The sequence below is a fragment of the Dendrobates tinctorius genome, unplaced genomic scaffold, assembly GCF_039654945.1.
Source record: "Dendrobates tinctorius isolate UK_male_01 unplaced genomic scaffold, ASM3965494v1 ptg000214l, whole genome shotgun sequence".
NCBI classification, from domain to species: Eukaryota; Metazoa; Chordata; class Amphibia; order Anura; family Dendrobatidae; genus Dendrobates; species Dendrobates tinctorius.
The window spans coordinates 10,579,195-10,605,112 of record NW_027361881.1 but is presented as its reverse complement, the minus strand read 5'-3'; the positions used below and the strand labels follow the sequence as shown (position 1 = coordinate 10,605,112).

The window sequence follows — 25,918 nt, the reverse complement described above, 5'->3', positions numbered from 1 at the left end:
CCCCTATGGCGCATTCCTTCATGTGCACAATCCGTTTAAAAAAAACTTCCCCAAATTGCGTTTGAAATGTCTGCAGGACTGGCCGATATCTTCTTGTATTTTGGGAAGTATTTCATGTTGGTGCAATGTAACCGTCTAGGGAGAAGCATGTGGATCTTTATCCAAAGTTGGTATTTCAGATCAGTAGCATTACAGCATGTGGCCACCGGAGGGCAGCAGAGTTGCCGCTCTCATTTTTGCAGAAGAAACTTATTCCGCAGCCTATAATAATCCTAAAAGAGACAAGCATTTGCCTAGATATTCTGAATATCTTTTCTGTCCCCCTAAAAAAAAAAAAAAATCTGGGTCTGCAACTTTTTAGAGATCCTGAAGAGGCCTTGCCATTTTTTTTATTTCCATGAACCAGGAGGCTCAGGATGGACACAGATATTGCCTTTTTTAGGGCAGTGCCTGGAGCTAAATTAAGTTTGTCACAACTGATAATCTATTAAACTAAATGGGGCCCCTGAGCAGATCCCCCTTTATAGGGGCCCGGTGCTTCCCCCTCATCTCCGGACGTATATTCTGTGTCTTTCCTTTCTCGTTCCATGGAAAGGATGTGGCGCGCTTACAAATGAGACATACCTTGCAAGACGACTATTTCTTCATGCCCACATTCTAGTCACCCAGAAGAAAGGAAGCTTTCCAAATCAGAAGCTGGCGGTGGGGGGGGGGCTATTGTTCCCTGTTATCAGCCGCTTCATCACCTGATGTCACACGTCCCCCGATTATTGGAGACGGACATTCCACAGCGATATTGGCTGTAACGGAATCTCCGCAGGTAATGTAAAAATGTTACTGACAGTCGGGGGCGTAACCATCGCGGGCGCAGAGAATGCAACACGGCCAATATCACCTGGATGGACGTCACATTCAGCTGACATGAGACCCAACGGCTCGCCGCACCGCAATAAATACTGCCGACCAATCAGACGGAGGAGGAGGACGCCGCATCATGGGGGCCGGGGAAGGTAAAAATAAACGTTTGTGTCTTTTTAACCTGTGTTGGAGAAGAATGGAAAGGACCCGTGATGGGGGACATTATACCAGAAGGGGGCCCAGCATGGGGACATTATACCAGGAAGGGGCTCAGGATGGGGGACATTATACCAGGAAGGAGCCAGGATGGGGACATAATGCCAGGATGGGAAATTATACCAGGATGGGGCTCAGGATAGGGGACATTATACCAGGATGGGGCTCAGGATAGGGGACATTATGCTAGGATGGGAACATTATGCCAGGAAGGGGCTAGGATGGGGACATTATACCAGGAGGGTGCCCAGGATGGGGGACATTATTACTGGAAGGGGCCAAGGTGGAAGACATTTTACCAGGAAGGAGCTAAAATTAGGGACATTATTACTGGAAGGGGCACATGAGGGGAGAAATTATACCAGGAAAGGACACAGGATTGTGGACATTGTTATAGGATGCAGACCAGCTTGGGGGACATTATAGCAGGAAGGGGCCCAGGTTGGGGGACATTATTTCTGGAAAGGGATAGGATGGCAGACCTTATTACTGGAAGAGGCCAGGATGGGGGACATTTTACCAGGAAAGGGGTAAGATCGGGGACATTATTACTGGAAAGGGCCCATGATGGGAGACATTATACCAGGAAGGGGGCCAGGATTGGGGACATTGCTATAGGATGCAGCCCAGCATGGGGAACATTATACCAGGATGGGGGCATTGTTATAGGATGCAGCCCAGGATTGGGGCACTATTACAGCAAGGGCCCAGGATGGAGACATTGTTATTGGAAGGGGCCCAGGATTGGGGATATTATTATAGGAAGGGGCCAGGATTGGAGACAGTATTACATGGGGGGTAAACATTCATGCATTTAGGCTCTAGAATGCTACAACGGCCCATACATGTGACCAATTTGCAGGTGAGGGCCCATCAGACTCTAGTTACTCCCCTGGTGACAGATGACTCTTATATAAGAGTCGTCCGCTCTGGAGCCCCCTCCACACACTGAGACCCCAGCGCTGTATACTCCACATTTACGCCATTTTGCATTGAAGGCATGTGTTGTCTCTGCAGTAGCGCGGGGCTTTGTCATTCTGCTCCCCGTCTCCGGTTTGTCAAAACTGCATACTGCCGTCAGAGAGAACAAGAGGCATTAGACTGTCAGGAGCAATGCATGCTGGGAAGTGAAGGAAAGTAAGTCCCAGCACCTATAATGCTGGCAGCACGCTGATGACGAGGTACCCCCCATTCCTAACGAGTGGTTGTTGCGTTAAACAACCGGAGTACTGGGGTGATTCCTGTTACTCCGCTTCTGTCTCAGAAGTGTCTTTCATCTTGGATATTGGGGCCGATCCTTATTAATACTAGCATTGTGACTGTGTCTTCTGGATCTATTACCTGTGCTCAGTGTCGCCCCCTACTGAGTAACTCATTTTATGAGCTGTCAATAGGACTGGTACCTCCCATTTCTGCACTAGGTGTCGCTCACAGCAAGCGGGTATGGTGCATGCACCCCTTCCAAAATATCACAATACTTCCAGGATTAGAGAAATGGTGCCTCAGTCCTAGAGCTGCACTTCTATGGGACTGAGTTACAGTACCGCTCACAACCTGTGGCCAAGGGTGGTGCTGTTGTTAGACGAAAATAACAATTTTTTTCCTGATCTTGTGCAATTTACATTAAGGGGTAAATCCACCTACACTTATATAGTGGGCATGTAAGGAGGAAGACCGGGCTGCGGAACTGTCGAAGCTGCGTCCAGTGTTTCCGGTGGGAAAGAATAGCGGATCGGACAGGACCCATGACCTGGAGAGAGGGGGCGTGGCTAAGCCGGGCAGAGAGCTGGAAGCGCGGGAAAAAGCAGTGAGTTTCCCGCCGGCAGTGAAAGTGGAGTCAGGTGTGTGGTGCGCTCTGCAGCGAGAGAGACAGTGCGCAGTCGTGCCCCGGCAGAGTTCACGTGGACGCTCTAATAAGACTGAGTGTGCAGAGCATCGCGTGCCCGGGTGAGGAGAGTGCAGTGTCCGCCCGGAGGAGAGGGTGTCAAGTGCAGGGCCCTAAGGTGTGTCCCCCATTACGTGGTGGACGCAGACTCCTGCAGCGCACGCGCCGGACGCAGACTCCTGCAGCGCACACGCGCGCCGGACGCAGACTCCTGCAGCGCACACGCGCGCCGGACGCAGACTCCTGCAGCGCACACGCGCGCCGGACGCAGACTCCTGCAGCGCACACGCGCGCCGGACGCAGACTCCTGCAGCGCACACGCGCGCCGGACGCAGACTCCTGCAGCGCACACGCGCGCCGGACGCAGACTCCTGCAGCGCACACGTGCGCCGGACGCTGACTCTTGCAGCGCGCGCGCCGGACGCAGACTCCTGCAGCGCGCGCGCCGGACGCAGACTCCCGCAGCGCGCGCGCCGGACGCTGACTCTTGCAGCGCGCGCGCCGGACGCAGACTCTTGCAGCGCTGCTCAGATATATGGACTGGGGCTCAGCGGGCAAAACCGGTGACCGCCAGAAGCCGGACCGGGATTTGTGTCGGAACTCCACCTCCCATCAGACTATATGTGGATGAGATCCAGAGGAGACCACGGTAAGTGCCGTTTACATAGCAGACTGTCGCGTTAACCCTTCGTTTACTCCCCTGGCAATGCAAAGACATGTGAGCACCTAAGGGTGTGTGCACACGCTGCGGATCCGCAGCGGTTTTGGCGCTGCGGTGTACAGTACCATAATATCCTATGGGAAATGGAAACCGCAGTGCAGACGGTGCGGATTTTTCCGCGGTTTCTAATCCGCAGAAAGCATTGACATGTCTGTTTTTCTAATTAAGAATTACGTATTTACCATCATAATGATTTTCTGCATACTTGGTAGGACGTTAGCTGTATCAAGACCATAACATCACTTGCTGTTGTAATAAAGCAGATTCTATTGTTGCTATCCATGTCACACAGCCTGACAATGGTTGTAATTAGTGTGTGCACTATTGTTACAATAAAGCCTTTTTCTCACTTGGTTAATCAGGTGCTTGCGCCTTCTTGTGCCGTCTTTCGTCTTCCCATACACATATTTTTGGCACAATGGTAGCACCCTGTGCATAGGATATTGCTTCCACGTGGTGGTGCCCGCCCGTTCCATATTTTCTCATTATATTTTAGTGAGGAGTAATTGTATAATGACAGTTTATTAATTGTTATTGAAGGATTTGGCCGATACACACGTAAAATAAGAGAATTCCTCCTATGACAGAGGCGTCATCTGAACACAAGACTGAGGCTGCACCGTGACAGAAGACAAGGGTCACGGTCACACTCCATGTGGGTGTCAGTAATGTGCTGCCTGTGGGCGGGATGGAAAAAAAAAACGTATGCAACAATGGGGCGGCGAAAGCCAAAAGTGAGGCCAAGCCCCCCCCCACTCTGGCCAGCCCCCAACTATAAGAATCAGGGACAAGAGTCAGAGGAATCAGGATTCACAGGAGAAACACCAGTGAAATGGGCAACTGGTGCTGACTGGTTCCAGTAGAAGAGCAGGACTCCGGTAAGTGGGAACCAAGTCTTTGTGTCTCTGAAACTTTTATAAAGTTTTATAAAGTGGAAAAAAAAAGTTTTTTGTGTATCTGAAACTTTTGTAAAGTTTTATAAAGTTCTGTAGAATTGTCTGAATGCATGAATTCCAAGCAAGATACACATCTGGGACATGCTGGGAGTTGTAGTCTCACAACAGCTGCTGGTATAGTGAGATATGTATTCTCTGAACTAAAAGTAACTTTATTTGCAACTTTTTAAATATATATTATGATACAAAAGATACATCTTTTATAAGTGTTTTTCCTTTTTTTTTTTGTTTTCACTTTTTCACCCCCATGCTTTACAGTGCTGCTCTACTCCGTCAGGTTGGTTGTTGTGTATAAGTAGAAATTCAACAAAACAAAGTCAGTGTATCTGTGGACTATAAACTAAAGTATTAATCCACAAGGGCGAAGGAAAACTGACAAATAGATCATGGAAGTGGGGAAGAGTGGGGAAAGGTAGAGTAAAGGGGTTCTGTCATTAGGGAATATACAGCAGCTAGGAAGAATGACTCAGAACATAGAACTGTGCAATACTTCATTTCCCCTGCGGGGGCGCTGCAGGGAACCCAACCAATTGTTGCTGATCACAGGATCAGGACTTTCTATGATCAGCTTTTGGTTGAGGACAATCCCTTTAAATGCTGAGTGTATGAGGATGACCGGACTCCATTGTCCGCAGATATTTCCCAGGGACGGGGTTGGGATGATCTGAGCCGTGTGATGGCCAGAGTAGCCTCAGCCGGGACTATGGGGACCGCACGGCTTTCTGGGGTCATCCGTTTCCCATTAATGTGAGGTCAGGGGAGGACGACGCCACTTTCCTCGTTCTCCTTTCATTTGAACAATTTTTACTATAGGTATGCGGGATCCGGAAAGTTTCTGGGAAAAGTTCAAAAGTGGAGAAAAAAAAAGTTTATCAAAACTTTTTGTAAGGAAAATCACGGGAGACTCAGGATGTCAGACAGACCCCGTGCGCTGGGTGTTTGAACCCATTCTTTCTGTTACAGGGTGGAAGGGGTTAAGTCTGCAGCCTGGAAATAATTCTATGGAACAAGAGGGGGGATTTGCTGCTAAAGGAAAAAAAAGTCATTTTCTTGTTTTGTTTCGCGGTCAGGCGTCGTTCCCAGAAGCCGGCGAGGAATGTCTGCACTATAGGGGATCGCTGGCTCAGGACGCCGCTGATGTGGCAGGGAAGGGCTACCCTGAGCAAGTCTGTACTGGTCCGAGTGAGGGGCTGACCAAGAATGCAGCATCCAGTGTATCAGGCTTTACCCTAAGGGTGTATCTACATGCCGCAGATCTGGTCCATGCATCTGGATAGGAAGTTTTGGAGAGGGGGAAAGCATCTATGTTCTCAGGGAGGGCAGAAAAACAGGCTATAGATAGGGAGCATTAGGTACGGGGCTCAGCACGCAGTATCATACCGGGCTCAGAGCACAGTATCATACATGGTGGGATTAGATACAGGGGCTCAGAGCACCGCATCATACATGGTGGGATTAGATACAGGGCTCAGAGCTCAGTATCATACATGGTGGGATTAGATACAGGGCTCAGAGCTCAGTATCATACATGGTGGGATTAGATACAGGGCTCAGAGCACAGTATCATACATGGTGGGATTAGATACAGGGCTCAGAGCACAGTATCATATATGGTGGGATTAGGTACAGGGCTCAGAGCACAGTATCATACATGGTGGGATTAGATACAGGGCTCAGCACGCAGTATCATACATGGTGGGATTAGATACAGGGCTCAGCACGCAGTATCATACATGGTGGGATTAGATACAGGGCTCAGCACGCAGTATCATACATGGTGGGATTAGATACAGGGCTCGGAGCACAGTATCATATATGGTGGGATTAGATACAGGGCTCAGAGCACAGTATCATATATGGTGGGATTAGATACAGGGCTCAGCACAGTATCATATATGGTGGGATTAGATACAGGGCTCGGAGCACAGTATCATACATTGTGGGATTAGGTACAGGGCTCAGAGCACAGTATCCTATATGGTGAGATACTGTAGGCCTCCAGACTGAGCCGCTCATCACCTGTCTGCACTCGCTTCCTCCCCGACCTTCGCTCTCTTTGAGGTACACCACCTTCTCAGTGACTTCCTTTCTGCGACCCTGAAGTTTGTCTTTCAGACACTTTTCTGCCCGTAGGCTGACACTTCAGTCTCTCCATATACACCAGTCTGAGCTATTGCTTTCTGTTATCAGCCATTGCATAAATGAATCCAGCTTCTTCCCTTCCCCATGATCAGTACCTGAGACCCTCCTTCAGCATTGACTGATCTCGTCGTCCCCTATAATGCTGTTGATATATTTTGGTTGTAGGGAAGCTATTTCACTACTTTACCGCTTTGTCACATAATGGCCTCCCTCCCTCCCTCCCAGGTCCACAGAGGAATATTGGAGCTATTGCTTCATACTAGGCACAGGTCAATGTATGCAGGCAGGAGTTTACAAAGAGTAGACTCTTCAATGCCGCCATCCTGTTGGTTTATGCCATCACATACCTCCCATGTAGACCTATGATGCAGCTTTAAAGTACATGTTTTAATCTTCTCTAGTGTTGGATTCACAGTTACACTGCTCAGTACTATTGTATACTGTCCTCCATGTTGCTGTGTTCTGGCAAGCATTTCTCACACCCAAAGCTGGACTCACTAAATACTATTGTATTATGTCCTCTTCGCTGCTATCTGGTAAGCATTTATCACACAAGAGCTGGATTAACAGCTACACTGCTCAATACTATTGTATTTTATGCTGCTGCTTTCTAGTATTTCTCCCTCCCGTAGCAGTTACACTGCTCAGTACTATTGTATTATATCCTCTAATATGCTGCTTTCTAGTAAGTGTTTCATCTCACCAGAGCTGAATTGACAGCTACACTGCTCAGTACTATTGTATAATGTCCTCCGTGCTGCTGCTTTCTAGTAAGCATTTCTCACCCCAGAGCTGGATTCATAACTACATTGCTTAGTACTGCTGTATAATGTTATCCATACTGCTGCTGCTTCTGAACATGTGTTACATAGTCATGTGTCTGTGTGTGCTGTGTATGGTAGACATCATAGCAGCTCTTCTCCGCCCACTTGCTCAGAGACAACTGAAAAGTAGAGGCAGAGCATCAGAGGGTATAACTGGTTAAATGTGGATACAAATTGTGTAATGGTCAGAAATTTGGGATTCATTGCATAATTAGGTAACATGCGCAATGGAATTCCTGAAATTCAGGGTTTTCATCTATCATCTGTTATTTGACGGAGCCTCAGCTGTATAGTGTGTAGATAAGGGTCAGATATCTTTCTCCGTAGATGCCTATCTAATCTGGGTCTGTATTTTTCAGATATACCAGGCAACATGGTGGATCACCTCGCATACACAGAAATCAACAGCCAGAGGATAGCAGCTGTGGAGACATGTTTTGGTGCTGCTGGCCAACCCCTCTCTCTGCCGGGGAGAGTCCTTGTAGGTGAAGGAATATTGACCAAGGAATGTCGGAAGAAACCCAAACCAAGGGTCTTCTTTCTCTTCAGTGATATCCTCGTCTATGGAACCGTTATGATAAGCAAGGTAAAGTACAGCTGCCAGCACATCATTCCCTTGGAAGACGTGACCACAGAGACTCTTGATGACAGTGGAGACATGAAGAACCGGTGGATGCTAAAGACCTCCAAGAAGTCTTTTGTAGTTTGTGCTGCCTCTTACACCGAACGGGAAGAGTGGATCAGTCACATCAAGGAATGTTCCAGTAGGCTCTTGGCCAAAACTGGAAGACGACCATCCACCAGACACGCGGCACCATGGATACCGGATAAAGCCACGGATATCTGCATGAGATGTACCAAAACCAAATTCACCACATTGACTCGTAGGCACCATTGTCGCAACTGCGGATTTGTAGTATGTCAAGATTGTTCCCAGAACAAGTTTTTGATCCCGTCTTTGTCTTCCAAGCCCCTGAGAGTCTGTTCTCTGTGCCATCGAAAGCTGATCGCCGAAAAGATAGCCGAGGAAGATAAAAGGAAGCGACCAGACAGGACCCGACAGGAAATGCCGGAATTTGAACCTTCGAGTGACGAAGACAGTGATGAAGAAAGGAACGCTGAGATCATTTCCAATGAAGACTTCTACTCTTCTTCGTGGTCGGCGTTCCATGCCTGACTTTTCAGTGTTTTTCTTTAAGTTCTTCACCTGGTGACACCAAGACGTTGAGAATGTTGTACAATTGGTGGACAGGTTGGAGACATCTGCAGTCATTGGAGACAAACTTGGTGTCATTACGACCAGTTTATTGGAGATCAGTGACCAGATAGAAGTGGTCTACTCGCACCGTGTGGTGGCCAAACTCAAGAGACGATACCTACCTTATCCTGGAGACTTGAGAACGTCTTGGATTCTAAGACTTGGGCTAACCATTGTGATTCCAAACTCAACATATTGAATCCAACTGATCAAAAATAGCTCAAAGTCTACAAGGGTGTGAAAAGTGTTGGGTGCCCTCTGCCATGGTTTCTGCCCATAGTGGCCAATTTTCCATAGATATTCTCTGGAGCTGCCATTAAACTGGTTCCTTAGCTCTTTGGTGGTCCAATGGTTCAAGTTGACTACGCCTGGAAAATATTCCGTAGCCATTGATAACACTAAATCTGCTTCTCTCTTAACAACACTGCCTTAAAATGTTATCTTGCCGATATATAGACATGAAATAATTTACTTAGTGATGTATTAACCGCAGCAATTGGATGAACTGGCAATGTAGAAAGTCTACAGACCTCTTAATTTCGAAGTAGTAAGTGGGCGCGAGATGGGTCACACCACACATTCCTTGGAAGAGAAGCCTCCTCAAGAGGGTCGTGGAGTGAACCAGCAAAGGAGCCCATTATGTGTTCTTCCATGGCACAAACCCATGGAAAAACCTAAGGACCCCCCAAACTATCACATGTCATTGGGTCAAATTTGGACCCTTCGCTATTGAGAACCTGGGGACATCTTGAATCTTCGAATCCATGGGTGATGGATGACACTAAGGACTATATTGTGATATATCCTGATATTTCCTGTGTGTAATGTATTAACTTATACAGTCTGATATAAATCGTGACATTACTGCTACATTGTGTGTGTGATCTGATAGAGGAAATGGTGAAACGCGTCGGGCCAATGGTGAAACGCGTTGGGTCGTCTCAAACTTTTCAACCCAACTAGCCAAACCCACAGTGCTATTTAGGACACCCCTGCAGCCAAAACCCATGCCAAAAGGGGTACATGTAGTATACCGCCATACCCACAGTTCCTTTTCAGTCAGCTAGTACCAGTCACTTTCTCTTCTCTACTTTCTCTACTCTTCTGACCCTTCAAAACTTCCTTGTATGTTCCTAAGCCGAACCTGGAGGATGCAGCCTCTAATGGATCATTAAGGGTATGATTTTTACCCTTTAATGAAGTAGTAAAAGTTAGTATTGTCTGTAGCCAATCAGATGATAATGACAGCTGCAGGAGAAGAGTGTGCTGCTCTTGCAGGAGGCAGTGACCTATCGGCTCATATGATATTGGTAATGACTGTGGAGTATTTCAGAAGATTAGTGTACTGATTTTGTAGAAAGCAGCAGTCTCTCCATTCATGGGGTGATAGGACAAGGGCGTAGGTGACTGTCCCCGCTCCCTCTCATGACTTGTCTGATGCAGTTTACGGTCCCTGGATGTGATAATTGTTCCCCTTTTTATCATAAATAAATCTAAACGGGATGAAAAAACATGAGACGGTCGATTATTTCTGCTTATTGTCGGCTTAACGCTGTGCAAGCCGAGCGTCATGTTTCAGGAGCAGCATTCATATCTGTGTCAGTAAGACCTCAGGCAGTATATGGCTGAGCACAATAAATAAAGCCGCCAGATAGTAAAACCAAAGGGTAACCCAACCCTGACTTATACTTCTCAACAACTTTCTCCCTGGCTTGTGTGGAGATCTCCTTGGTTTTTATGGTGTTGTTCGGATATCTCCTTGGTCTTCATGGTGTTGTGTGGAGATCTCCTCGGTCTTCAGGGTGTTGTGTGGAGATCGCCTTGGTCTTCAGGGTGTTGTGTGGAGATCGCCTTGGTCTTCGGGGTGTTGTGTGGAGATCGCCTTGGTCTTCAGGGTGTTGTGTGGAGATCGCCTTGGTCTTCAGGGTGTTGTGTGGAGATCGCCTTGGTCTTCAGGGTGTTGTGTGGAGATCTCCTCGGTCTTCAGGGTGTTGTGTGATCGCCTTGGTCTTCAGGGTGTTGTGTGGAGATCGCCTTGGTCTTCAGGGTGTTGTGTGGAGATCGCCTTGGTCTTCAGGGTGTTGTGTGGAGATCGCCTTGGTCTTCAGGGTGTTGTGTGGAGATCGCCTTGGTCTTCAGGGTGTTGTGTGGAGATCTCCTCGGTCTTCAGGGTGTTGTGTGGAGATTGCCTTGGTCTTCAGGGTGTTGTGTGGAGATTGCCTTGGTCTTCAGGGTGTTGTGTGGAGATCACCTTGGTCTTCAGGGTGTTGTGTGGAGATCGCCTTGGTCTTTATGCTGGTGTTTGGAGATTGTCTTGGTATTTATGGTGTTGTGTGGAGATCGCCTTGGTCTTCATGGTGTTGTGTGGAGATCGCCTTGGTCTTCATGGTGTTGTGTGGAGATCTCCTTGGTTTTCATGGTGTTGTGTGGAGATCGCCTTGGTCATCATGATGTTGCTTGGAGAGCTCCTTGGTCTTCATGGTGTTTGGAGATCTCCTTGGTCTTCATGGTGGTGTTTGGAGATCTCCTTGGTCTTCATGGTGGTGTTTGGAGATCGCCTTGGTCGTCATGGTGGTGTTTGAAGATCTCCTTGGTCTTCATGGTGGTGTTTGGAGATCTCCTTGGTCTTCATGGTGGTGTTTGGTTTGTGGTACCTCTAGTTAATGATGTTGCAGCCTCTGTGGCCTTTCAGAAAAGGTAAAGTGTATATACTGACAGCCATGTGACACTTAGACTGCACACAGGCGGCTGTCCTGTCACTAAGCATGGGACTTATGATATTTGTATCAGAAATTTTTAAGGACTTCATCACAAAAGAAGTGAATACATATGCACATGCCAATTTTTAGTTATTTGATCCCATAAATGTAATTTATGCCGATATTTTTCTCACTTCACCAACTTAGACTACTTAGTGCTGATACATCACAACCAAATCAGATTACAAAAATACTTACACACAGGTTGTAATGTAACAAAATAAATAAAAATCCATGGGGGTGAATACTTTTGCAAGCCACTGTACAGATATAATACTGTCAGCAGATGTGTATTTACACGCCGGGGTCCGGGGATCCTCCACACTTGCGCTGAATGGTTCTTTTCCCATCAGGGACGTAGTTCCAGCAATATGTGAGTAATTCCGTGCAGATCGGCGGATGCGTCCTGCGCTGCACGCTCCTGCCATCTATGCTTACATTTCTCTGTTGTGCAACTTCCTGCAAACTTTTCAGAGAAAAAAGAGCTTCTTTTCCTTCTTTCGGTTTGGTTTCACAATATTTGCAACATTGTATTTTTTTTTTTTCCCCTCGCTGTGGAAATAATGTAAGGTCGCGGTCATCTCAATGCTACAAGATAAGAAACTTTGTAACCTCTTATAACAACAATCTGCTCCTTTCTCTACTTCTGAGCCATTCTCCTCTTTCACACTGGAAATATTACTAAAATCCATCCAATATGGACTACCAGCTCACTATGGGATCAGATTACAGCTGCTGCTTTAGAATAAGTGTTTCACAGCTACACTGCTCAGTACTGTATGATGTCATCTATGGTGTTACTTTCTAGTGTTTTATCTGGTCCCCTAACTGGATTCACAACTACACTGCTTAGTACCGCTGTGTGATGTCTTCCACGCTGCTTTTTTTTCTAGGAAGTGTTGATATGAGAGCTGGATTCACAGTTACACTGCTTAGTACTGCTGATAACATCATACTACAGTATTAAGCAGTGTAGCTGTGAATCCAGCTTTGGCATGAGATAAACACTTATTGGAAAGTAACAGCATAGATTACGTAATACTGTTGCATTCAAATAAGTGTTTTTCTAATTCCAAAGCTGGATTTTCAGCTGCACTGCTTAATACTGCTGTATGATGTCATTCACACTGCTGCTTCATGATAAGTATTTTGTCTCACTCCAGTGCAGGATTCACAGTTACTCAGTTCAGTTCTACTGTATAATGTCCTCCAGGCTGCTGCTTAACATGTGCGGTATAGAGAAGATCTAATCCACGTTTTGATACCCTCTATTAGAGCAGGAAGGTAAGAGAAGGGGGTCAATGCTTACTACAAAGGGTGGAATAAAGGGAGGGTGTCCACCAAAGGCTGATATGTCCAGTTCGTGGATGCACTACTATTATCGCCATATTGGGGGCACCATTTTGATCATCTCCATTCACTCTTAAAGGAACAAGTAGCACACCCGTCTAAGGGTAGGAGACGTCCAGGTGACTTTATCCACCAGGTACAGGAATAGAACAGTCCACAGTGGAGAAATGTCACCCGACGACTTGGCGTGCGGTGGGAGCGGAATCTCGCTCTGCACACAATAGATTGCTCTGTGTCCCGGAGATCTGTGGGATTTCTGCTGAGAACACATTCTGCACAGTGATGGAGCGCGGCCTCCCTTTGTGGTCCAGGCTGGATGACGGCATTCGGTGCACGCCGTGGCACTACTATGAAGGTGTGGAGCGGCTGCACCATGGCTGAGCACTGAGCCGTGCCACGGAAAGGCAATGACAGACAACCAGGACGACTGTCACTGGGATTGTTTCCATTCACGTCTACGGAAACTCAATTTAAAGGGATATTCCCAACTTGTAAAGTAATGTCATATCACCGCAATGTGTCACCATTAGGGGGCGCTCTGACCGGTGCTGAGGATGAAGGGTGTGCGCCACCACTGCCTGTTTATGGCAAAGGTTGGAAGAGCTGCCATGGACGGAAAAGGGTAGGGAAATAAGCGCTAAACCTGCTTATACCCAGGAGTAGTGGGGTCCGGTAGGCGCGACACACACAAGCCGCAGGTGACGGCACGCCCAGCAATACGGCAGCCCTATACGAGAGAAAACCCCTTTAAGGTGAGGGCAGCGCCAACTGATGGGCCCATAATCAGAAATGTCCATAAAGGGGGCGATGCACCCCAAATCATTAAAGGGGCGATGCACCCCAAATCATTAAAGGGGCGATGCACCCCAAATCATTAAAGGGGCGATGCACCCCAAATCATGTGGCCCACTAATAGAAACACAATGTGGTCACATGACTCTAAAAATCCCCTTTGCAACAATGTAGTGACTTGACTGGAAGTCCTATATAAACCCTTTCCGCTGACTCTGCATACCTTGTACCATCGCTGGAGTGCTTGCTCAGTCCGGTCACATTCAGGGTTATTTGCACAGAAAGATTGAGAAATGCGGCACCAGAACCTGCGCAATAATCTAAGAAAGGCTCCATGCAGCCGATGACGGAGCGCGAGGCCGCAGAGCTTCCCCGTCACTGGCAACAATGTTTTCACTGGTTCTAAAAAAATACAAATATGCAGCAGGTATAACGGGTTCCAAATATAAATATAGTGCTACGTAAGAGGAAATCCCCCGATCCACAGCGTCAAGGTCCGGGAACAAAAAGGGTGTGCCCCGAAATAAAGGTGCCGCAAGGTGTCCGCAGATACACAACTGTGCCGCCATATAGTGACACCAACGCCAGAGAACCCGCACATACAGAAACGTGCAGCATCATCAGCGGCACAATATTACTCTATGGAGAATCGACTTATTATATACATCCTCTAAGAATTGATGACAACAAACTGCAACCATGGCACAACAGGCAAAGAGTAGTGCTATACAGTGTGCCATCATGTGCCAGGGTCAGCGGTATCATTCAGTTATAATCTCGCACATAGGGGCAGTATTATAGTAGTTATACTCTTGTACATAGGAGCAGTATTATAGTAGTTATATTCTTGTATATAGGAGCAGTATTATAGTAGTTATATTCTTGTACATAGGGGGCAGTATTATAGTAGTTATATTCTTGTACATAGGGGCAGCATTATAGTAGTTATATTCTTGTATATAGGAGCAGTATTATAGTAGTTATATTCTTGTACATAGGGGCAGTATTATAGTAGTTATATTCTTGTATATAGGAGCAGTATTATAGTAGTTATATTCTTGTACATAGGGGCAGTATTACAGTAGTTATATTCTTGTATATAGCAGCAGTATTATAGTAGTTATATTCTTGTACATAGGAGCAGTATTATAGTAGTTATATTCTTGTATATAGCAGCAGTATTATAGTAGTTATATTCTTGTACATAGGGGGCAGTATTATAGTAGTTATATTCTTGTACATAGGGGGCAGTATTATAGTAGTTATATTCTTGTGTATAGGGGGCAGCATTATAGTAGTTATATTCTTGTACATAGGGGGCAGTATTATAGTAGTTATATTCTTGTACATAGGGGGCAGTATTATAGTAGTTATATTCTTGTACATAGGGTCAGTATTATAGTAGTTATATTCTTGTATATAGGAGCAGTATTATAGTAGTTATATTCTTGTACATAGGAGCAGTATTATAGTAGTTATATTCTTGTACATAGGGGGCAGTATTATAGTAGTTATATTCTTGTACATAGGGGCAGTATTATAGTAGTTATATTCTTGTACATAGGGGCAGTATTATAGTAGTTATATTCTTGTACATAGGAGCAGTATTACAGTAGTTATATTCTTGTACATAGGGGCAGTATTATAGTGGTTATATTCTTGTACATAGGGGGCTGTATTATAGTAGTTATATTCCTGTACATAGGGGGCAGTATTATAGTATATTCTTGTAATAAGGAGCAAATTATTTTTTTTTTTTTGTGACATAACATTGGCTCTAGAATTTACCACATGACTGAGAAACAATCTTTGCCCCTTTATGATTATATCAGTTGTTACAGAATCGCCGTATATCTGATCTTCTCTGGTCGGGATCTTGATCAGGTCAGTAATGTTTTGCAGACATTTGGCTGGAATTAGATGTCACAAGATCTGCTCTGTGAAACAGATTTTGGCTGCTTCAGCTTAGGCTCTGTGCCAGGGCAGTCACTCTGAGAATTTAGGGTAGAAAAAAAAAAATCAGTAAAACATACTGCAGCAGCCAGCACTGACGAATCCCACAGAGGATTGTAAGGATTAGTACAAGATGTTAGCCCTGTTTTCCTGGGCAGGAATTACACACTTGTATTTAAAGAGATGCCTCTTCTTCCGTCCCGATAGCCCAGATCTGAGAGATGTAAGGTTATGAAAAGCCATTCCTTTAGTTGTCAATAATTCATGCCCCCATCTCCCCTCGAAACAAGACCTAATTGTGTGTAACCTCTTTTCGCCCACTTGCTCGTAACGTCTGTGCCCAATAAAGAGATTGATAATACCAAAGACCGACTATATATATATATATTATGCAGAAAACAAGGCATTTTCTTGACTTCTACAAAACCCATAGCTGTGTCTAAAACTAAAGAATTGTATGGTGGTCGCCCTACTTGGTTAAGCTTCCCATAAAGGTAGCAGAGGTAACCTAAGGTCATGAAGGACGGTTGGCAGATAACACATGAACATTTATGCAACAGTAAAGATATGGGGTAGCTATGGACCCCATTACAGTACCATTTAACATGTGACTGATTTCACACATGGCAAATCCTATTTAATAAGTGTTGGAAGAGGTATCCCATAGGGGTGATCAGATCATTTAATTAAGGGGCACAACCCAGAGCGATAGCAAGAAATTCTGGAAAAAAAATATTTTTTTTTTTTAGGTTAAGATCTCTTTTTTAATAAAACAAAGACAATTTGATAAATTTTCAAAACTTTAAAAGCATTTGTTTTTGCTGTCATCTCAAGGGTTAACAATAAAAATGTTAATTTACAGTAAAAAAAAAAAAAAAAGACAAAGGAAAAAAGAAAACGGGAATTCACCCCCATCTGCCGCGCTCCACCGAGACCCGAGCTCATAAATGACAGTGAAGCAGATGGTTGCGTTTTACAAACAGCGTGCGGACTTTCAAGAGGACGGTGACGGTGCTGCGGTTGGCGATTTTCTTTTATTATTTCCCTGTTTCCAAGACGATGACTGTTCCTCACAAGCAGCTCCAGCGCTGAACAGCTGGACGGGTATTTAGGAGCGGTGTACGCCCAGTGCCAGAGCTTCCATCCAGCACCGTGGAACTCTCCGGGCAGATGCGGAATACACGGGAATGATAAATGTTTACAAATTGCTATTTTTATGGTTGATTTTAACACAGTCCCAAAAGAAGAAACTTTCCGGAGTTCTGTGTCGATGATTCACGGCCTCATCCCGGATTGCAACTTCATTTTAATACTGCAGTACCAGACATGGCCTATTGATAAGAGTGGCGCTGTTGCAGAAAGATGAGGCAATTCTGCTCCTTTTTTGTAGATTGTTATTGTTCTTGTACTTTTAAACCTAATTTTCCATTATTAAATTTACAAGCCCCATTTTGGTCAATGGGACCCTCAGGATTTGCTCGGTATAGCTAGCATGGCACTGCTATCAGATAGTAACATATACAAAATATTAGGTTTGTTCGTCATTTTATTTTACCAGAAGTCGACGCAAACATACAACCAGACACGCGAGGAATAAAATTCTCCTTATTTTATTAACAGAAACTGTTATAAATCCTTCACAAAGAGAATAAATATCACACACACAAATATAAGGCCGTTCATGGTGTCCAGATTATGAAATCAACATTCAGTGCAGTCAAAAATACTATTAATTAAAAAAAAAACAGCTAAAATCCACATCCTAAGAGGATACGAAGAGCGCCTTTCTTCGGAGGACCTATAAAGGTCCATGGACCGCCCATTGACTTTAATGAGACAGGTGTAATACTCCATTTCACCTGCGGTGGCACTGTAGAGAAACTGAATATCTGCTGACAGGTACCAGCTCAGGCGATCACAGTGATCCGCTTATTGTTGCGATACGCTCCTAAGAAAAAGGGATGATCCAAAGTGGACAATGCCTTTAGGAAACCTCTGATTGTGGCCTGGTTGTCCAGAATGATTGTTACAGTGCACAAAGTTAGCTAGGGCGTTTAAAAAAAAAAATAAATAAAAATAAATCACAATTCTATAATGGTCTAGCACCCCCCAGTGGTGAAACACTATAGCCTTACTTTCTCTTCCAGTCCAAGAGCAGAGATTTAATTTTCAGCTCCTAGGGGGAGGGGTTACAATTTGGAACCACCCCTGCTTATGTTTAAAGTCTTAAGTTGTCAGAAACGTGATATTACAATATATGGCCAAAAAAAAAAAAAGGAAAGATGATGATAATATTACGGGAAAGTTCTATGTGGGCAGCAAGAGGTTTCCATGCCTCTCAGTAATACAGACAAGGAGCCAGCCCCGATCATGGCTCAGGTGGGGGACGGTTGGGGAAGGAGTAGCAGAGCGGTGCGAGGTCTAAAGGGGGTCGTCCTCACCCGACAACCCCCCTTCCATATATTCTGTTAGGACAAAAAGAGGTGTCAGCTTTAAGTGCGGTCCCCCACTCCCCCCAAAAAAAAGGTAAAAAAAAGTGTGGGGGGGGAATAAAATGTTTTTAATTGATGTCAATCTCCAGCATTAACCCCTAGTAGCCTGGAACCGGTCTCAAAACTAGGACCTGGCACAGGGGGCATGCTGGTTGTTGTAGTGTCTCCAGTGTTTTATCCCTGGCTGTTTGAGGTAGGATATAAATACAGGTCTACAAGTCGGATGTGGGTGGGTCTGGTCACTAAGAGGTTAAAGGCAGAGAAAACTATTCCAATTCCAGAATTCCGGAGAAAGAAATGTGGTAACAACACTAATCTGTATCACATTTATAAGGTGTCTGATAATCTAGAACATTCTATACAACTCTCCGGAGTAAGGGAATGGCACCAGGATGAGACCAGGGCGGTTTATCACGTCCTTAGCACACAGCAATCACTCATATAATACTCCAACACACGGCAATATGAAGTCACAGGAGGAAAAAAAAAAATCTTTCACTCAGTTGCATCGTCCTATTTTGTGCCATGTACAGAGGCCCCCCGGTGGCAGATTGCACCCAGCAAGGTACTATTGCATGAGTCATCATCCTAAGATGTGTCTGCGTCGGTCACGGGAGCGCCGCTCCATATTCTAGTCCCCGTACTGGATCTCGGCTTTCAGCTCCTGAGTCACAAAACTGATGAGCGCTGCTGCCACCTGCTGCTGTAGAGCGGCATTGCCAGACACCAGCATGATGAGGTGCGTGGCGTCCGTCCAGTCCAGGTTTCGGATGATGGCAAATACCTGCTCGCACAGTCTCTGCTGCTGGACGGGCGGCAGCTCCACCAGGATCTGAGGGACGGGCTGGAACTGACCAGTCGTCATCCAGGCTCCTAGGACGCCCCCTAGAGCGCCACCTGCAGGACACAAGGAGGCATAGTGAGTATGGGAATGTGAATATGGGGGCAGCCCCCCTCCAATCTGCACCTTACCCACAGCGATTCCTGGGGGGCCTCCTAATAATCCCCCCACAAAGGCTCCAGCGCCAGCGACCACAGCTCCCCTGGCAGAATGCTTGATGGCCGCCTTCATCTTCTGCTCCGTCGACAGGTGGCACAAAAGGCGCAAGATGTCGTCCACATTAACCGGCATGTTGAGGGCTGCAACAGAAAGATGGTCACAAGATACAGAACAAGAGAGGCTGCCCCCTACAGGCCATACTGTGAAATGCGTCCCTAAGGGTGCCGGGAGTGACCAGAACTGCGGTCTGCACTCTGCCTGACGTGCATTAAAGGGGCGTCCTGGATACATGAGTTAATAATAAGGGGTTAGTGTCACTTTGCTATTGAAAGGTAACATTAAGCCGGGTCAATAAGACACCTCTCCATAATTAAGCTTCTAGTAGTAAAGGGTTAAAAAAAACATACACAGACATTAATTAAAAATTATTTTAATTAAATAAAGTTTTTGACCAATTTTATTATGCTGCCAATCCAATAAAAGCCCTTGTTCTGTAAAAAAATAAATAAAAAACCAACAATATCCATCCCTCTCCGCTGTTCAGTCAGGTCCCCCGCTGCAATCCATCGCAAGGGCTTAACTAGCTTACAACAGGGACGAGTGCTAATGCAACCGGCCCCACTGTAAACCACTGCAGAATGAATGAAATCATGTCTTGCGCAGGCGCCCCGGCTGACCGTAGATGAACTGATTAGCGTGGGAAAGTTTCTGAACTTTTTCCCACGCTCCTGAGTTCACCTCATGTCAGCTGCGGACTCTGCGCAGCCTCCTTGACTACCGCTGACGTCACTGAGGCTGCGCAGAGTCCCCTGCTGACCTGAGGTGAACTCAGGAGCGTGGGAAAAAAGTTCAGAAACTTTCCCACGCTAATCAGTTAATCTCTGGTCAGCCAGGGCACCTACACAGACATGATTTCATTCATTCTGCAGTGGTTTACAGCGGGGCCGGTAGCATTAGCACTGGTCCCTGTTGTAAACTAGTTAAGCCCTTGCGATGGATTGCAGCGGGGGACCTGACTGACCAGCGGAGAGGTATGGATGTTGTTTTTTAATTTTTTTTTGGTTACAGAAGAACAAGGGATTCAGTTGGATTGGCAGAATAATAAATTTGGTCAAAAGCTGTGTGTAATTATTTCATTAAAATAATTTTTAATTAGTGTGTCTTTTTTAACCCTTTACTACTATAGGATTAATAATGGAGAGGCGTCTTATTGACTCCTCTCCATTATTAACCCGGCTTAATGTCACCTTTCAATAGCAAGGTGACATTAACCCCTTATTAACCCATGAGCCACCACTAAAGGCAATGGGAATAGATGCGCCTTTTCTGGGGTGGCAATAACCATGGTCCCTCTCTAAGCTATTAATATCTTCCCTCATTCACTGGCCTTCCCTCTCTGGAAGAGAAATTACCGCGGGGATGTACACATTTTTTTCCCCAACAAATTAACCCCTTAATTTAACACCTACATGTCTCAAATTTTGCACACAAACCCTAATCTAATTATTAGTCAGGGACATTATTCTATGTAGAACTCTATGAAATATATATATGTGTGTATATGTATTCTATGTGTCTAGATCTATTGTTTCTCTTCTTTATTAATCGCGCACTGAATTGCCGGCTTTTGTTGAAGGACACCGGTGCGTATTTCTCGCCAGTCACACGTCTGGTCCGTGTGTAATCCGTACTTTTCTCGCCCACATAGATTTGCAGTGGCGTCTTACGGGCGATTTCCTCCGCACGTATAATACGACCGTGAAAAAAAAATTTCAGCTGATGTGATCTGCCCCATAGAGTTACATGGGGACGAGCGCGGGGTGCTGTTTTTCTGCCTCTCACTCGTCCGTATTTCTCTCTAGTGAGACTCCGGCGTAGGCCACATTCACTGCGAGATTTCTAAAGATGTTCATATAAGTGGAAGGGAATGAAGCACGGACCCTTCCCCAGCACAAGGCATGATGGGACGGCGCGACGCTTATCTCCACCCTCAGTCACCTGCCTTATCTCACAGGAGGAAAATCCCGACCATATCACCACGGGCGAGGACAAGGTCCGGCTCACCCCGAACAAGGGGGCCGATCAGCAGCTGCCTGATCCTATAACCCCCCCACACACACACACACCCAGGAGGGACGCAGGAGACCCCCCCACACACACACCCAGGAGACCCCCACACACATCACACGCCCCACAACACCCAGGGGAGGACGCAGGAGACCCCGACACACACACACACATCACACGCCCCACAACACCCAGGGAAGGACGCAGGAGACCCCCCCACATCACACGCCCCACAACACCCAGGGAAGGACGCAGGAGACCCCCCCCACACACATCACACGCCCCACAACACCCAGGGAAGGATGCAGGAGACCCCCACACACATCACACGCCCCAGAACACCCAGGGGAGGACGCAGGAGACCCCCACACACAACACACGCCCCACAACACCCAGGGAAGGACGCAGGAGACCCCCCCCACACACATCACACGCCCCACAACACCCAGGGAAGGACGCAGGAGACCCCCCCACACACACACACATCACACGCCCCAGAACACCCGAGAGGAGGCAGGAGACCCCCCACACATCACACGCCCCACAACACCCAAGAGAGGAGGCAGGAGACCCCCCACACATCACACGCCCCACAACACCCAAGGGAGGACGCAGGAGACCCCCCCACACACACACACACATCACACGCCCCAGAACACCCAAGGCAGGAGACCCCCCCACACACATCACACGCCCCACAACACCAAGGGGAGGACGCAGGAGACCCCCCCACACACACACACACATCACACGCCCCACAACACCCAAGAGAGGAGGCAGGAGACCCCCCACACATCACACGCCCCACAACACCCAAGAGAGGAGGCAGGAGACCCCCCACACATCACACGCCCCACAACACCCAAGGGAGGACGCAGGAGACCCCCCCACACACACACACATCACACGCCCCAGAACACCCAAGGCAGGAGACCCCCCCACACACATCACACGCCCCACAACACCAAGGGGAGGACGCAGGAGACCCCCACATACATCACACGCCCCACAACACCCAAGGGAGGACGCAGGAGACCCCCACACACATCACACGCCCCACAACACCCAGGGGGGACACAGGAGACGCCCACACACATCACACGCCCCACAACACCCAGGGGGGACACAGGAGACCCCCACACACATCACATGCCCCAGAACACCCAAGAGAGGAGGCAGGAGACCCCCCACACACATCACACGCCCCACAACACCCAGGGGAGGACGCAGGAGACCCCCCACACACATCACACGCCCCACAACACCCAGGGGGGACACAGGAGACCCCCACACACATCACACGCCCCAGAACACCCAAGAGAGGAGGCAGGAGACCCCCCACACACATCACACGCCCCACAACACCCAGGGGGGACACAGGAGACCCCCACACACATCACACGCCCCAGAACACCCAAGAGAGGAGGCAGGAGACCCCCCACACACATCACACGCCCCACAACACCCAGGGGAGGACGCAGGAGACCCCCACACACATCACACGCCCCACAACACCCAGGGGAGGACGCAGGAGACCCCCCACACACATCACACGCCCCACAACACCCAGGGGAGGACGCAGGAGACCCCCACACACATCACACGCCCCACAACACCCAGGGGGGACACAGGAGACCCCCACACACATCACACGCCCCAGAACACCCAAGAGAGGAGGCAGGAGACCCCCCACACATCACACGCCCCACAACACCCAGGGGAGGACGCAGGAGACCCCCCCACACATCACACGCCCCAGAACACCCAGGGGAGGACGCAGGAGACCCCCACACACATCACACGCCCCACAACACCAAGGGGAGGACGCAGGAGACCCCCCACACACATCACACGCCCCACAACACCCAGGGAGGACGCAGAAGACCCCCCACACACATCACACGCCCCACAACACCCAGGGAGGACGCAGAAGACCCCCCACACACACACATCACACGCCCCACAACACCCAGGGAGGACGCAGAAGACCCCCCACACACACACATCACACGCCCCACAACACCCAGGGGAGGACGCAGGAGACCCCCACACACATCACACGCCCCACAACACCCAGGGGGGACACAGGAGACCCCCACACACATCACACGCCCCAGAACACCCAAGAGAGGAGGCAGGAGGACCCCCACACACATCACACGCCCCACAACACCCAGGGGGGACACAGGAGACCCCCACACACATCACACGCCCCAGAACACCCAAGAGAGGAGGCAGGAGACCCCTCACACACATCACACGCCCCACAACACCCAGGGGAGGACGCAGGAGACCCCCACACACATCACACGCCCCACAACACCCAGGGGAGGACGCAGGAGACCCCCACACACATCACACGAAACCACAACACCCAAGGGAGGACGCAGGAGACCCCCACACACATCACACGCCCCACAACACCCAGGGGGGACACAGGAGACGCCCACACACATCACACGCCCCACAACACCCAGGGGGGACACAGGAGACCCCCACACACATCACATGCCCCAGAACACCCAAGAGAGGAGGCAGGAGACCCCCCACACACATCACACGCCCCACAACACCCAGGGGAGGACGCAGGAGACCCCCCACACACATCACACGCCCCACAACACCCAGGGGGGACACAGGAGACCCCCACACACATCACACGCCCCAGAACACCCAAGAGAGGAGGCAGGAGACCCCCCACACACATCACACGCCCCACAACACCCAGGGGGGACACAGGAGACCCCCACACACATCACACGCCCCAGAACACCCAAGAGAGGAGGCAGGAGACCCCCCACACACATCACACGCCCCACAACACCCAGGGGAGGACGCAGGAGACCCCCACACACATCACACGCCCCACAACACCCAGGGGAGGACGCAGGAGACCCCCCACACACATCACACGCCCCACAACACCCAGGGGAGGACGCAGGAGACCCCCACACACATCACACGCCCCACAACACCCAGGGGGGACACAGGAGACCCCCACACACATCACACGCCCCAGAACACCCAAGAGAGGAGGCAGGAGACCCCCCACACATCACACGCCCCACAACACCCAGGGGAGGACGCAGGAGACCCCCCCACACATCACACGCCCCAGAACACCCAGGGGAGGACGCAGGAGACCCCCACACACATCACACGCCCCACAACACCAAGGGGAGGACGCAGGAGACCCCCCACACACATCACACGCCCCACAACACCCAGGGAGGACGCAGAAGACCCCCCACACACATCACACGCCCCACAACACCCAGGGAGGACGCAGAAGACCCCCCACACACACATCACACGCCCCACAACACCCAGGGGAGGACGCAGGAGACCCCCACACACATCACACGCCCCACAACACCCAGGGAGGACGCAGAAGACCCCCCACACACATCACACGCCCCACAACACCCAGGGAGGACGCAGAAGACCCCCCACACACATCACACGCCCCACAACACCCAGGGAGGACGCAGAAGACCCCCCACACACATCACACGCCCCACAACACCCAGGGAGGACGCAGAAGACCCCCCACACACATCACACGCCCCACAACACCCAGGGAGGACGCAGAAGACCCCCCACACACATCACACGCCCCACAACACCCAGGGAGGACGCAGAAGACCCCCCACACACATCACACGCCCCACAACACCCAGGGAGGACGCAGAAGACCCCCCACACACATCACACGCCCCACAACACCCAGGGAGGACGCAGAAGACCCCCCACACACATCACACGCCCCACAACACCCAGGGAGGACGCAGGAGACCCCCCACACATCACACGCCCCACAACACCCAGGGGAGGACGCAGGAGACCCCCACACACATCACACGCCCCAGAACACCCAGGGGAGGACGCAGGAGACCCCCACACACATCACACGCCCCAGAACACCCAGGGGAGGACGCAGGAGACCCCCACACACATCACACGCCCCACAACACCCAGGGAAGACGCAGAAGACCCCCACACAAATACGGTGGACCTCAGATTTGTTTTATACAGTGGATTTAACCCTTTCCAACACAGCATATAATAATGGCTCCTGCACAGGAGCGGCTGGTGGTCCGGTCACAAGTCTGCAGTCAGATTAGGCGGTGACCACGTGCAGACTAGTGGTGCCCAGTGCGGAGCGTTCTGAGGGGCCGGACACGACTAGTCGGACTGTGACCGGGATTGTATCCACACCGTCACTGTCACTCCCATCCTGCCAGAGACGAAACACAACATTAACACGTGAATCTCCGGACTAAATAAAATCCTCCCCCGACATAATAATCCCTCAGCGCCGGAATATCAGGACCCAGGTCAGAGAAAAGCCGCAAAGACAGAAAAAACCGCAGGCGGAGATCTGAGGAGCAACGTCCCAGGAGGGAAGGGGTTAATGGGAAACCCACAGCAGCCACACAAGTCCCAGCATGCCCCGGGGTGACTCCTTGGCCAGCGCTCCGCACTCACCGTCGCCGCGATCTGCTACTCTGTCACTCTGCACCTGATGACAGCAGACACCAAACCATGAGCCGGCGGGGCGGGGCTAAGCGGCACACACAGCCTATTGGTTAATACTCTCAAAAGGCGGGACAAATGTGTCACTTGTGGCCACAACGGAAGTGAC

The 25,918-nt window shown here is 48.9% G+C and overlaps 2 protein-coding genes across 2 annotated transcripts; one reads left to right on the top strand and one right to left on the bottom strand.

The window, feature by feature from the left end:
• Positions 1 to 3,363: 3,363 nt before the first annotated feature.
• PLEKHF1 (pleckstrin homology and FYVE domain containing 1) lies at positions 3,364 to 9,730 on the top strand. The gene is made up of 3 exons (XM_073555032.1): positions 3,364 to 3,608; positions 4,221 to 4,558; positions 7,962 to 9,730. The coding sequence occupies exon 3, from the start codon at positions 7,976 to 7,978 to the stop codon at positions 8,777 to 8,779; it is 804 nt and encodes a 267-aa protein (XP_073411133.1). The 5' UTR covers positions 3,364 to 3,608; positions 4,221 to 4,558; positions 7,962 to 7,975; the 3' UTR covers positions 8,780 to 9,730.
• A 7,578-nt stretch (positions 9,731 to 17,308) lies between these two features.
• Positions 17,309 to 25,918, bottom strand: CUNH19orf12 (chromosome unknown C19orf12 homolog). The gene is made up of 3 exons (XM_073555031.1): positions 25,762 to 25,918; positions 19,179 to 19,346; positions 17,309 to 19,103 (listed from the first exon to the last, which is right to left on the bottom strand). The coding sequence occupies exons 2-3, from the start codon at positions 19,336 to 19,338 to the stop codon at positions 18,838 to 18,840; spliced, it is 426 nt and encodes a 141-aa protein (XP_073411132.1). The 5' UTR covers positions 19,339 to 19,346; positions 25,762 to 25,918; the 3' UTR covers positions 17,309 to 18,837.